This window comes from Psittacula echo (assembly GCF_963264785.1).
Source record: "Psittacula echo genome assembly, chromosome: 19".
NCBI lineage: Eukaryota > Metazoa > Chordata > Aves > Psittaciformes > Psittacidae > Psittacula > Psittacula echo.
This window is the reverse complement of record NC_137755.1, coordinates 4,097,189-4,112,246: the sequence shown is the minus strand read 5'-3', so window position 1 is coordinate 4,112,246 and position 15,058 is coordinate 4,097,189. Positions and strand designations below refer to the sequence as shown.

General features: G+C 51.5%; 1 protein-coding gene across 1 annotated transcript in view; it reads left to right on the top strand.

The window, feature by feature from the left end:
• Positions 1-3,824: 3,824 nt before the first annotated feature.
• The window catches only part of LOC308228563 (olfactory receptor 14C36-like), a gene marked incomplete at both ends in the record, with an annotated part of 153,804 nt that continues 142,570 nt past the window's right edge, over positions 3,825-15,058 (top strand). Inside the window, one exon of the mRNA XM_080631942.1 lies at positions 3,825-3,896. Coding sequence (XP_080488068.1) covers positions 3,825-3,896 — 72 coding nt within the window. The remainder of the gene's footprint in view (positions 3,897-15,058) is intronic.

The window sequence follows — 15,058 nt, the reverse complement described above, 5'->3', positions numbered from 1 at the left end:
TGATAAGCATTCAGTGTTTTAGATTAATAGTCACTCGTCACAATGCTGATTTATTGGCTCTCAAAGTTGTTGTTTTTGATCTCACAGTCTCAATATGCCGTAGGTTACTTAGAGCCGGTATTTGCTGTGTTGGTGTTTTTCAAGTGTGGGGCTTGGGCTAAGGTTGTTGTCTCGTTGTATTTTGTAGCAATGACTTGTAATACAATAGAAGGATTGATCATGAAACTGATCTGGCTTGTGTTCCCAGTGTGGTCACCACCTTTATACTTTGGGATGGACGTGGCCATGGACTTGTACCTGGCCGTCCCGCTGCTCTTCACTGTCCTGGCCCTCGTCCTCGCCTCCGTCTTTGTGAGGCTGCAGGGAGCCGAGGGGGAGCGGCCCCGGGAGCCGGCGGCGGCCGAAGCAGCCCGGGAGAGCGGCCCCGGGGACCAAGCGGCGGCGGGAGCGGGGCCGGAGGCCGGGAAGGAGGCGGCTGCCGAGCAGCGGGAGGAGGCGGCGGAGGAGCAGAGCCCCGTGGCCGAGTCCAGCCCCGCGGCGGCCGAGAGCATCCCCCGGCAGCCGCTCCCTGCCGAGCCCCGCGAGCCTGAGCCCCAGGAGGATGCAGGAGACCAGGCAGCGCTTCCCAGCAAGGCAGAGGAGGAAGATCTGGACTCGGAAAAAGAGAAGCTGGTGGTGAGAAAGCCTTCAAGCACAGCAGCTACACTAGCCCCAGTGACAAGTACAGCAGCATCATTTGAGAGTTCTGAATGGCCTTTGGGTACCCTTGGGACCTGCCTGCTGATTGTGATGGGGATCAGCATGTTGGCACACACACAGAGTGTGTTCTACCCACGACCATTTTGTCTGATCCTGAGAGTTAAGCAGAGTCAGGTTTGGGTCTTGTCTGGGTTTAGACAATACAGGGGGACCGAGAGGTTTTCCCCAAGGCTGGACAGTCATGAGTGTCAAGGTGTGTGGGACAGTATGGGCGAGTATCTAATCCACTGGGCCCCTCCAGTGCTTTGGAAGCGTCGGAGATGGAAGGCAGCTGCATGGAGTCCCCGACAAGTTGCAGAGACTGCTGCAGGGGAGGGTGAATCATTTTGAGCCTGATGGGCCCATGACACTTCAGGCCATCAGGGCAGAGATGCAACATAGAGATGGACTCATGATCGAGGGGTGGACTTTGCAATGGGCCTCTCTTGCTCTGAAAGACTGTTACAAGTGATGGTATATTGAAAATGTGGGATCTGAGCATGACATGAATGGTATGGAATAAGGGGTGGATACTGTCCTGGTTTAGCAGTAGCAGTCATTTTTTCTACTGGTGCAGTGCTGTGTTTTGACTTTCGACCTGGGAATAATATGATAAAGCTGATGTTTTCAGTTGTGGGTCAGAATGTTTACCCTGACCAAGGACTTTGTGAGTCTCCTGCTCTGCCAGGGAGGAGAAGAAGCCGGGAGGAAGCAGGGACAGGACACCTGACCCAAACTAGCCAAAGAGGTATTCCATACCACAGCACGTCATGCCCAGGAGGTAGAACGGAGAGCCCCCGGAAGGGCTGGATCATGGCAGGGTGGGGGTGAGGTACCGGTTGGTGAGCGGTTGTATTCTCTTCCTTGTTATTTCCTTTATCATTATTACTATTGGTGGTAGCAGTAGTGATTTGTGTTATACCTTAGTTATTAAACTGTTCTTATCTCAACCTGTGGGAGCTGCATTCTTTTGATTCTCCTCCCCGTTCCTCCAGGAGCGGAGGGAAGAAAGGTGGGGGGGGAAGTGGACTTCGTGGTTCTGATTTACAGCCTGGGCTTAAACCACGACAGTTCTTTTTGGCGCCCAACGTGGGGCACGAAGGGTTGAGATAACGACAGATCTGACCGGAGTGTGTCTAATCGTATTTGTGATAAGCATTCAGTGTTTTAGATTAATAGTCACTCGTCACAATGCTGATTTATTGGCTCTCAAAGTTGTTGTTTTTGATCTCACAGTCTCAATATGCCGTAGGTTACTTAGAGCCGGTATTTGCTGTGTTGGTGTTTTTCAAGTGTGGGGCTTGGGCTAAGGTTGTTGTCTCGTTGTATTTTGTGGCAATGACTTGTAATACAATAGAAGGATTGATCATGAAACTGATCTGGCTTGTGTTCCCAGTGTGGTCACCACCTTTATACTTTGGGATGGACGTGGCCATGGACTTGTACCTGGCCGTCCCGCTGCTCTTCACTGTCCTGGCCCTCGTCCTCGCCTCCGTCTTTGTGAGGCTGCAGGGAGCCGAGGGGGAGCGGCCCCGGGAGCCGGCGGCGGCCGAAGCAGCCCGGGAGAGCGGCCCCGGGGACCAAGCGGCGGCGGGAGCGGGGCCGGAGGCCGGGAAGGAGGCGGCTGCCGAGCAGCGGGAGGAGGCGGCGGAGGAGCAGAGCCCCGTGGCCGAGTCCAGCCCCGCGGCGGCCGAGAGCATCCCCCGGCAGCCGCTCCCTGCCGAGCCCCGCGAGCCTGAGCCCCAGGAGGATGCAGGAGACCAGGCAGCGCTTCCCAGCAAGGCAGAGGAGGAAGATCTGGACTCGGAAAAAGAGAAGCTGGTGGTGAGAAAGCCTTCAAGCACAGCAGCTACACTAGCCCCAGTGACAAGTACAGCAGCATCATTTGAGAGTTCTGAATGGCCTTTGGGTACCCTTGGGACCTGCCTGCTGATTGTGATGGGGATCAGCATGTTGGCACACACACAGAGTGTGTTCTACCCACGACCATTTTATCTGATCCTGAGAGTTAAGCAGAGTCAGGTTTGGGTCTTGTCTGGGTTTAGACAATACAGGGGGACCGAGAGGTTTTCCCCAAGGCTGGACAGTCATGAGTGTCAAGGTGTGTGGGACAGTATGGGCGAGTATCTAATCCACTGGGCCCCTCCAGTGCTTTGGAAGCGTCGGAGATGGAAGGCAGCTGCATGGAGTCCCCGACAAGTTGCAGAGACTGCTGCAGGGGAGGGTGAATCATTTTGAGCCTGATGGGCCCATGACACTTCAGGCCATCAGGGCAGAGATGCAACATAGAGATGGACTCATGATCGAGGGGTGGACTTTGCAATGGGCCTCTCTTGCTCTGAAAGACTGTTACAAGTGATGGTATATTGAAAATGTGGGATCTGAGCATGACATGAATGGTATGGAATAAGGGGTGGATACTGTCCTGGTTTAGCAGTAGCAGTCATTTTTTCTACTGGTGCAGTGCTGTGTTTTGACTTTCGACCTGGGAATAATATGATAAAGCTGATGTTTTCAGTTGTGGGTCAGAATGTTTACCCTGACCAAGGACTTTGTGAGTCTCCTGCTCTGCCAGGGAGGAGAAGAAGCCGGGAGGAAGCAGGGACAGGACACCTGACCCAAACTAGCCAAAGAGGTATTCCATACCACAGCACGTCATGCCCAGGAGGTAGAACGGAGAGCCCCCGGAAGGGCTGGATCATGGCAGGGTGGGGGTGAGGTACCGGTTGGTGAGCGGTTGTATTCTCTTCCTTGTTATTTCCTTTATCATTATTACTATTGGTGGTAGCAGTAGTGATTTGTGTTATACCTTAGTTATTAAACTGTTCTTATCTCAACCTGTGGGAGCTGCATTCTTTTGATTCTCCTCCCCGTTCCTCCAGGAGCGGAGGGAAGAAAGGTGGGGGGGGAAGTGGACTTCGTGGTTCTGATTTACAGCCTGGGCTTAAACCACGACAAGTACCCTGCCTGTCAGCAGAACACTTGTATGCCCATCAACCTCCCTGCCTCTCTTACAGACACCAGGTCCTGCTGCATTCCCCAAGGTGGAACTGGACATCTACAGAATAGGGGGTCCCACGTACACGATGGAACCAAAAGCAGCCTCAGAGGAGACAAAACAAGAGAAGCCAGGGCCAGCAGACTACTGCCCAGGAAAGGTAAGGCAGCCTGCCCACCTCTCCTCCTCTGCTTTGCAACTGCCAGCCTTTGAGCATCCCCACCTTCTGTTGGGGCTTCTGAGAACACACGACCACCTTAGCGGAGTGACCAGCCACAGGACAGCAGGCCTGATCCCCTACCTTGGCCCAAAGCTGAGTAGAGGGAGGCCGAGGAACTGATTCGGAGCAGGGGCACTTGCTGGATCTGCTGCTGCACACCTGAAGGGAAGTGGACTTGGAGCTGTGACTCATTGTGCTTCAGAGGGGAATGGTTCAGACAAGTCATCCTTGTGGGGATAACTGAAAGGGCCTTATTAATGACCAATGGTAATTGATCAGTGACTGAATTAAAATCAAATGGGAATCCAATGGTGATTTAGCAAGAATTGAATTTTAATTCAACTATGAATCCACAACGGTTTGAAGATAATATAAATGATAATTTAGATGATGACTTAGTCAATGAGTTTACATTCTAGTATCTGTTTGATGCCTACAAGAAAGGTGGAGGGGGATTCTTTACAAGGGCATGTAGTGATCAGACAAGTAGGAACGGCTTTAAGTTGACAGCAGAGGGTGAATAAGATGGGACCTTAGGAGGAAGTTCTTCCCTTAGGAGGAAGCTTCTGGTGGGACACTGTCACAGATTGCCCAGAATGATATCCATCCAGCAGCAGGTCTTTCCTGGTCCAAGGCATGCAGAGTCAGCTCCGCCCGGATTTACCACTGATTTAATACAGATTTAATAAGAAGGAGAGATATTCTATTTAATAAGTGTCAGGATGGAGAAAATGCTCCTTGCTCGTGGCAAGATTGGAATAAAAAAAATCCAATAAACCCCTGCTTTGCCAGATTTGGGAGGGATTTGGTCTGCGGTGACCCCTAAAGCATCCCCAGAGCATCCTGGGGATACTCCTAGAGAATTGCAGAGAATGCCTGCAGCACCTTCAGAGCACCCCGTGGACCCAGTCACAGCTCATGCATCACAATGACCATAGGGACATGGGAGCACAGGGGTGGCTGATTCTGGAATTCCCCGTGTTCAGGTGTGTGAGGCCACGGAACCCCACGGAACCCTTCAGCGGAGGCACTGGGAGACGACAGCTGCCCCATGGAACACAAGCTACCGGTGGAGGAGGCAAGAGCAGCTCCTCTGGTGGTTCCAGTCTTGGTGTCTTGGAGCCGGTGACGCTTGTGGACACAGGAGCATGGAACGAGGTGGGTGGCGATGGCGATCTTGGGGTGCTTTAGGAGTTGCCCAGAACACCTCAAGTGACTTCCCCAGAGTGGCTGCTTTGGACTCGGTGTGCGAGTTGTGCTGGCTGAGCTGGCAGCGGAGCGCTGCAGCTGCCTTAAATCCTGGGATCTGGCCTCATTTCTTGTGGGGAGAGAAAGGGCCTGTGGGGATGGGACAAGGGGAAGGGCTTTAACCTGACAGAGAGGGGAGACTGAGGTGAGATCTTTGAAGTTGTTCCCTGTGAGGGTGGTGGGACACTGGCACAGGGTGCCCAGCAAAGCTGTGGCTTCCCCATCCCTGGCAGGGTTCAAGATACAGCTGAAAATTACCTGCCTGTTTCCTTGGTACATGGTTGAGTTGCTTTGGAGATAAATCTGACTCTATAGATCTAACACCAACAAGAGTTGTTCACCTGCACGTGCAGTAGACACACAGATCTCTTGCTGTGTCATGTGCACTTGTCAGTTATTGAGGAAACTATCCATGGGCTGGGAAAGGAAACAGCACAGGAGGGAATTTTTAGTTAATTGTGGTTCTTCCTGGTAAAACCTGTTCCATCTTTTCCATAGTAATTGGAATGTATTTTTGTTATTATAGGTAATATTTCATTCCCTCCTCCCCTGTGTTCTAGGAGAAAAAGCAACAAAGGTCTCCCTCAATCCATCCTTCTCACAGAGTGGTGAGGTCACCCCTTGTCTCTGTGCCTCCAAACAGAGTAGTGCTGAATTCCGGTTATAAATTGAGGGAAATGTTTCTTTGGTTTACTCAGTTATTAAGAGATTGTTAAATGTGTTTAAGTCCCATGATCTATGCGAGGGGGTTTCTGCAGTAACAGTAACTTGTCCAGTAGAGCAGAATGTTTAACAAGAAATAGAATAGAATGGAAATGACTGAAATTATGTGAGGATGGAAAATTCAACTTAAAGTCCCAGTTGCTGTTGGTGGCCATCCAAACAGGGTATCCCACAGGGATGTTGTCATGGTTCAGCGTGTGGACTTGTTAGGGACAGGTTAATGTTTGGACTCGATGTTCTCAAGGGTCTTTTCAAATGCAATGATTCTGTGATTCTAAGAAAAGTTGATTTTTAGCCTTAACTCTGTCTCTCAGCAGAGAAATGACACTGCAGGAAGGCAGTGTGTCTGCCAGCTGAGGGAGGCAACATCAGTGCCTGCTTCAGGCTGTTTCACTTTTGGGTTGTTTTATTCTCCCCTCTCTCAGGAGACTGATCCCCCTGGGATGGCATCTTTGCTGCCTCTCATCACCCTGTCACTGGCGTTTGGGACCCTGGTTGGTGGGACCCACAAGGCATGTGATGAAAATTCTCTTCCCCCTAACTGCTAGTTCTTCCCTGTCTTTCAAGTATTAACAGGTCTTTTATTTATACGTGTGTCTCTATATATTTATATGTACACGGTAATGTGATGAGGTAGTGGATTTTTCCTGGAAGCTTCATCCCAGCCCTGGAACTAGGACTTTCCTTTAGGGTACCTTAGAGCTGTCTGTGAAGGAGAAGGGGTATTTTCTTTCTTTAACCCTAATTGATGCATGTAATTTACTCAGTGTATCTCTATCCAATAACAGCATGGGGCACTCGGGCATGCAAAGAACTTGATGGCTCAACATCTGTTTGCCACTTTCTCAAATGTAAAGGAAGGCTGGGTTCCTGTCCACCTGTGGCACCAATGCCTGAAGCTGTTTGTTTGCTTAATTGCCCTTTACAAGTATCTATAACAGAATAAGTAGCTTCTGTTTCTAGAAGGAATTTTACCTTCTCATTCCCCAACCTAACTGTAGCCAGGGGCTCTGCTGGGGAGGGATTAAAATCTTCCCCCACTCCTCCTCAATCTTCATCTATAGCACTAATTCTCTCTGCCTGTCCTGACGTTCCACTAAATCTCCAGTGTTTCTTTTGATTCTGAGGGCATTTTCCCTTTGAGTGCAACCTGTGGAGTCTGTTCACAACCCTTTCCATGTAATCCTTGTTTCCTCTCCTCCTGGGCCACTCCCCCCTTTCCTGGTTTCTTGTGGGATAGCTACAGGCAGCAATTTTTCTCTTTGTTTCTTTTCCCTAAAGATTCCAGTTTTACTCTGGAGCTTATCTTATGCCCCCACATATACATTAACAAATTCCTAGTTGAAACCTGACACACTCTAACCCACAAAACACAATATTGTATTATATTAATAATTGTGTTCATTCTATTCATAATATCTATATTAATACAGAGGGACTCAAACTGCTTCCCAGCACCATTGAAACATTTGAACCATTGCAGAGAACTTGCACCAGAGCAATAGTGGTCCGATTGTGATAGGTCTCCAAGGCCACATCCATTGTTTTTACCAAATCACATTGGTCCTCCCCCTGAAGATTTTGTACCTTTTCCTTATGTCTTCCGTGGACTGACTTTTTGTTAAATGGCCTAGCTCTTCCCTTCCTTCCTCAGATTCAGGATCAATAGTAGTATATTTGTGCATCACCTCTTTTAATCTTCCCATGAATCCAGACGGTGATTCATTTACATCTCACTTTATTTCATATAGCTTAGACCAGCTCACTGCCTTGGTGACTGCATTCCTAATACGAATAAAATCCACCTCCGATATTGTTTCAAAGCTTGCCTGTCCCGATTAGGGTCCCAATTAGGATTGATATCTCAAAGTGAAAAACATTTCTGCATCAGCTGCTTCGTCCCACTTTCCTTCTTGTCTCAAGAATAACATCCACCACTGACGACAGTATTTTAGCAGAGTCTCCCGAGTAACCAAACCACTCGGGGGTCCACCACTTTGTTCCAAAGTCTCCCCAGTGACAGAACCATCCAGGGGTTCACCGATTTGTTTCCCATGTTGTGAAATGCAACCTAATGGGGATTTCTTCAATCCCCCCCGTGGAGGCAGTGGTTCTGACCTGCACTCAGATTGTTGTAAAATGCAACCCAAGGGGGACCTTTTAAGGATCCCCCCTTTGGAGGCAGTGGTACCCATGATCCTGACCTCCACCAAATACCAAAGTCCAGACAACCAAAACTAAACTGCCTTTTACCCACCGTGCAGGGCGTCCCTCTGTGCCTTATGTGGAAAGGGACCAAAAAGAATGCCTTTTTAAAGAAATTAAATCAGGGTCTCACTGAGGTCCCGAGATTGGTTCTGGGAGCTGGGGTTCCTTTCAGGCAAACTCCTCTGATGCTGGCATGAAGGTCCCGGAGACTCCGGGGATCCGTGGGAAACACGGCTGAGTGTCCCTGTTCAGGCTCCAAATTGTTACCATCAAAGTCGGTCAGAGAAACTCTCTAAGGCTCAATTTGGAGTTTCAGAAAGCAGCATTCTTTATTGCAGTGCTGGGTGCACACGTGAATCGTTTCACAAAGGTGAGCACACCCGGTACTTGCCAACAGCAGCTCTGTATTTAGCAAACTCATGCATATTCACAGCTTTTCCAGGAACTAGCTATAATATTTGCATCCTAGTAACACGTGCGCTTTCTTGCTGAGTGGGAGTCTTTGGTGGGCACAGATAGTCTTCCTCACTGTGTTTACTGAATGACCTCAGTGCTTGCGCACGCTCGCAAGGTCCTAGTGCCCAGTTAGCAGTTGGTATGTCCTTGCTTCTGCTCTGTTCCAGTCTCGCTCCACACTGGGCACCACTCTGCTGTCCTGAAGGCTGGCATCCTTGGTCTTATTTACTGTCTCCTTCGTTGTTATCAGTCCCATGATGTTCCTTCCCCCACGGCAGTCACTTTGGGGAGATGACTCTAAGAACTTCCCAAAGCAGCACCTGCAGCATCACTGCGCAGCACTCAAGAGGAGGGACCTTCTGCACTGGCAGCGCCAGCATCCCCCGGGTGCATCAACCCTGCACGATGGCTCCAGGGTTCGTGAGGAGCTACCAGCCTCTGCCTGGGAGTCCCTGTTCCAGAGGCACTCACAGTTCCTCCGGTTGCAGCAGCCCTGGCTTGCGTTGGGAACTGGAGCAGTTAACAAGGTGTTCTTTCCCCCATCAGTCAAACATTCCTCTCTCTCTACACGTTAGTAAGTTAGAACAGTTTGGCCTATTTTACTATGCTAAAGGCACTCACACTATTGTTAGTTTAAGATTTAAGGTTACAACACAGTGACCACGGGGACGCACTAGGGACAGGGTGCCCATAGGGACATGGTGGGTCACATGAGGACCATGGGGACACAGACATCACAATGACCATGGAGACATGGGACCACAGGGGTGGCTGATTCTGGAACACCCCATGTTCAGGTGTGCGAGGCCATGGAACCCCACGGAACCCTTCACCAGAGGCACTGGGAGATGACAACTGCTCCTTGGAACACAAGCTGCTGGTGGAGAAGGCAAGAGCAGCTCCTCTGGTGGTTCCTGTCTTGGTGCCTGGGCAGGCAGCGGAGCTGCTGTGACACACTGTGACATCACCTGCCACACACTGTGACATCACCGCTCCCGGTACTCATATTGCATGCAGTGACTCCCCACGGCAGTCACTGTGGGGAGACAGCTCTGAGAACTTCTCAAAGCAGCACCTGCAGCATCATCGAGCAGCATCCAAGAGGAGGGACCTTCTGCACTGGAAGCACCAGCATCCCCAGGTGCATCAACCCTACAAAATGGCCCAAGGGTTCATGGGGAGCTTCCAACCTCTGCCTGGGAGTCACTGTTCCAGAAGCACCCATAGTTCCTCTGGTTCTTTGGTTTGAAGGGTTTCAAGGCTGCCTGGGCAGGCAGTGGGGCTGGTGCTGGCCTCAGGGCTGAGCTCACATCCCCTGGTCAGGCAGCGGGGCTGATGCTGGCCTTGGGATTGAGCTCCCAGCCCCCTGGGTGGTGTTTTGGTTGGGATAGAATTAATTCTCTTTCCTGTAGCTGATGCAGTGCTGTGTTCTGGCTTTATTCTGGCAGTAACACTGCTAACACACCGATGCTTCAGTTGTTGCTTAGTAGCACTTATCCTGATCTGGGACTTTTCAGTCTCTCATGCTCTGCAGTGAGGAGGGGCACAAGAAGCTGGGAGGAAGCAGAGGGGACACCTGACCCAAACTAGCCAAAGGGGTATTCCATCCCACAACATGTCATGCCCAAGACAGAAACTGGGGAAGGCACCCTGAGGGGATGGGATTGGGTCAGGCTGGGTATTGTTCAATGGGTACTGAGCAATTGCATTGGGCATCACTGCTGGTTAACATTATCCTTTCTCCTGTCTAGTTTTATGCTCTGTCCCTTTTAAACCACAACAGCTCTACAGGAGCAAAGTTTGCTGTACAGCTCTTCATAGTGATTTTAGTGACAGAAGATTTTACCTTTTCTGTTATTGCTCCAGGTTTGTAGCGGCTCCTGCTTCCCAGCTCCCTGTGGCCATAGTTGTGGTCGCTGCCATTTCCCTGCCACGGGCAGATTCTCAGTCTGCAGCTGAGGGTTGCTTTTCCAGAGGGGGGTCTTGTCTGGGGCTGGCCCCGGCGGTCAGCGCTGTCAAGTCTGGCCATGGGACTGCGTGTTGAGTTGGTGGGATTTGTGCTCACAGTTAACAGTGCACAGCGTAGGAAACACAGGAATCTGGTTTGTTTTCCATGCGGATTGAAGTAAAGTGAAGCACTTGATGGGATGGAGCCATCCCTTTCTTGTGGGCTTGCGGGATGAAGGATGCTGCGAGTGTGCGGGGTGCGGGGGAGCTCAGTGTGGCTGCTGCGGGGCTTGAGGTTGTCTCTTACTGAGACTGACTCTGCGGCTCTGGCAGCAGAGGGCAGAGGCTGGTCCCCCCATGTCCACTCCCGCAGCACCCCTGGGTGCCCAGTGCCATGGGCACGATGCTGCCGCCATCACAAAGCCGTGGTGGTCGCTGTGGAGACGCCCATTGTGACAGGGCCCCCACGCTGAGCGTGGGCTATTGAAGGAGCCAGAGCCCTGCAGGAACCAGTGCAGAGGAGACCCCTCCCTCGGGAGGCTGCATCTCCCGTGGCTGCCCTGCGCATCCAGGTACGGGTTCTTTGACTTTGCAATCCTGTTTTAGTGTTGCCTTGAAACACATTGTGGGTGCGTGCTCTAAAGGGAGGAGAAGCTGTCAGGAGATGTGCTGGTGCCATCCCAGCTGTAGGAGCAGGGGATGGGAGAGGAGGAGGCGCTGGGCTTGTTCATGTGCTTGGAGCTGAGCTCTGCCTGCAGAGGTGCTGGAGGCGAAGCAGGAGCCTTCTGCATGCAGGAGCTGCTGGTGTCAGAGGTGCTGAGAAGGTGTCAGGGCAGGAGCAGCCCCTGGGCAGTGCAGCCGCTGGTGCTGTCCCTGGGAGCTCAGCACAAGGGGACCTGCCTGGCTCTGGCAAGGCCCGCGCAAGCCCCCCGGGCATTGCGGAAGGCAGGAGGGGTGCTGGTGGTCTCTGCCCTTGGCAAGCACTGCCCCAGGCCCAGCAGCACTCGGGAGCTGCGCTTCCTGAGCCAAGAAATGCTGCTTCCAGCTGCGTGCCCATACAAAGAGCCCAGCTCCAAGAGTGCAAACGTCCAGCCCCTGCTGCCTCAGCAAAGGGGCCAGCACAGGGGCAGTGTTGAAACCCAGCCGGGAACTCAGCACCAGCAGCCGCTCACTCAGCACCCGGATGGGATAGGGGGGAGAATGGGAACAATGTAAAACCCGCAGGTGGAGATGAGAACAGGTCAGGACATGAAAACAAGCACAATGTAATATTAGTATCGTTGTTATTAATAATATTAGAAACAGCTAGGGGAGAGATACAGAACCAAAAGGGCAAAGAAAACACCAATAACAAGAGGTAATGCCCTATACAATTGCTCAGCACCCGCTGAGCGACACCCAGGGCAACCCAAGCTGCAATCCGTCCCTTCTTGGTGACTCCCCCAGTTTCTATTGCCGGAGGTGTCATGGACCCACTGGGCTGAAAAGCATTTATATTAGAGTGTATAATTTGTAATGGTAATACACATATGTAAGCATTCCTGTTATTATAATACATAATCATTTTAATTATGTTGTAACATTATTAAATGTGACGGCTACAGTTAGGGTCAGGAACAGGGGTTTAGGTCACGGATGGGGTTTAGGTCAGGGATAGGTTTTAGTGTTGGGGCTTAGGGTTTGATTAAGGTCACAGCATCACAGCAGAGAGGGGGCAAGGACATTAGGAGTTTGGGGGACTCCAGTGAGTTTTGGGGGCTCTGGGGATATTTTAGGGTGTCCTTTGGGTGTTTTGGGGTGTTTGGGGGTTTTTTTTTGAGGTGTTCCAGGGGTGTTTCTGGTTGTTATGGGAGTGTTTTAGGGTGGTCCATTAGACAGTATGCTCCAAGCCCCTGTGTCCAACCTGGCCCTGAATGCTGCCAGGGATGGGTCAGTCCCAGCTTTTCTGAGCACCCTGTGGCAGTGTCCCACCACTGTCATAGGGAAGAATTCCTTCCTAATGTCTGATCTAAATCTCCCCTCTTTCAGCTTAAAGCCATCCCCCCTTGTCCTGTCACTGCACAGCCTTGCAAAAAGCCCCTCTCCAGATTTCTTGTAGGCCCTGCTTAGGTATGAGCTTAGTAAGGTGTCCATGGAGCCTTCTCTTCTCCAGGCTGAACACCCCCAGCTCTCTCAGCCTGTCATCATCAGAGACATGTGGCAGCCCTTAGAGCATCTTTGTGACCCTTCATAAGCCCATCATTGCAGCATCATAAGAGAACAGAGGTTGGAAGGGACCCCAAGAGATCTCAAGTCCAACCCCTCAGGAATAGGATCTGAGCAAATTGTTTAAGGCTTGATTCAGTGTGAGCTGGAAGTCCCCAAGGCCAGAGACTGCACAGCCTCTCTGGGTGACCTGATGTAACACTTGCCTGAGCCTACGGGAACAAGGTTTCCCTATGTCCTGGCTCAACCTGTCCTCTGTCACTATCCCCCATTGCCTTTTGTCCTCCCACCAGGCACCATTGTCAGGAGCCTGGCTCTGTATTCTCCATGTCCTCCTTGCTGGTACAGGCAGCCAGTCCCCAACAGCCTTCCCTTCCCAAGATCTCAGGTCCCCATCAGCCTTCCCTTCTCCAGGCTGGACAAGCCCAGCTCCCCCAGCCTCTCCCCACAGGCACCGTGCTCCAGTCCCTGCCTGTCCTCAGGGCTCATTGATAAACCCACTCCTGCTTGCCAATAGCGTTCCTGAATTGGGGATCTGAAACCTGGATGGAGTATTCCAGAGCATCCCTTCCCTTGTTCTCCTGCCGTGCTCCTGGTCATACAGCCTGCCATGCTGCCTCCTTGCTGCCAGGGCACACGCTGCCTCCTGTCCAGCTCCTGCCCACCCAGCCCTTTCCCATGGGCTGCTCCCAGCCAGGCAGCCCCAGCCTGGGCCATTGCAGGGGAGTTCCCTGCAGGGACCCCTGTGTCCCCTGCTCTCCTGCCCAGGACACCCTGAGAGCTCTGCAGCCCCCCCCATGCCATCCCATCTCCCCACACCAGCACAACAGCCCCGGCCCTTGGGCTCCCCAAGAGCTCTTCCTGCTCCAGGCACAGAGCAGCCATTCCAGAGCTGGAGCAGCCAGAAAGCTGATTTCATTCCCCTTCATTCCTGCCATGTGAGGACATAGCACAGAGAAGAAGTTGCTGCAGGATGCTTTATTGTGCTTAAATACAAGGAGGGAGCTCCATTGACACAAAGTCTGTGGGTCAGAGAAGGTGCGTGGGTATGTAAGTAGCAGGGGATGAAAACTGACATGGCTTTGAAAACAGCAACATCTCAAGTGGAAAAAGGAAAACAACCGTAAAGCAGCAAAGACAGACGTGACTGTCATGAGCTACACTTGGAGCCCTTTGCAGAGCACCGCAGGCAGTGTATGGCTGCTGGAACACATCCAGTCACCAGCTTACTCACATCATCCTTCAGCTCCTGGTTCCTCAGGCTGTAGATGAGGGGCTTCACTGCTGGAGGCAACACTGAGTGGAGCACCACCATAGCCAGATCCTGGGATGGGAAGGAGATGGAAATGGGCTTCAGGTAGGCAAAGGTACCAGTGCTGAGAAGCAGGGAGAGCACGGCCAGGTGAGGGAGGCCCTTGGAAAAGGCTTTGTGGGGTCCCTGCTCAGAGGGGATCCTCAGCACAGCCCTGAACATCTGCACATAGGACCCCACAATGGAAACAAAGCAGCCAGGTGCAACCCAGGCAATAACCAAAAGAAGGCCAATTTCCCTATTCTAGGTATGTGAGCAAACACTTGGGTGACTGCCCATCTGCTTACCAGGTGTCGTGGTTTAAGCCCAGGCCGTAAATCAGAACCACGAAGTCCACTTCCCCCCCACCTTTCTTCCCTCCGCTTCTGGAGGAACGGGGAGGAGAATCGAAAGAATGCAGCTCCCACGGGTTGAGATAAGAACAGTTTAATAACTAAGGTATAACACAAATCACTACTGCTACCACTAATAGTAATAATGATAAAGGAAATAACAAGCAAGAGAATACAACCGCTCACCAACCGGTACCTCAACCCCACCCTGCCATGATCCAGCCCCTCCGGGGACTCTCCATTCTACATCCTGGGCATGACATGCTGTGGTATGGAATACCTCTTTGGCTAGTTTGGGTCAGGTGTCCTGTCCCTGTTTCCTCCTGGCTTCTCCTCCTCCCTGGCAGAGCATGAGACTCACAAAGTCCTTGGTCAGGGTAAACATTCTGACCCACAACTGAAAACATCGGCTTTATCAGTATTATTCCCAGGTCGAAAGTCAAAACACAGCACTGCACCAGTAGAAAAAATGACTGCTACTGCTAAACCAGGACACCAGGCTAAGGTAAAAATAAAGAGCCTTCGCATTTCAGGGCAAGCCTGAGATGCAAAAGGGCATTAATTCAAAGAAGAGTTTTTATTGGTTACTGTTCCCTGGGTGCAGTTGTTCTGCCCCTTGTTTGGCTGGAAATAAAGACAGCTCCAGCGACAGTACGTCAGGGCACTGAGAG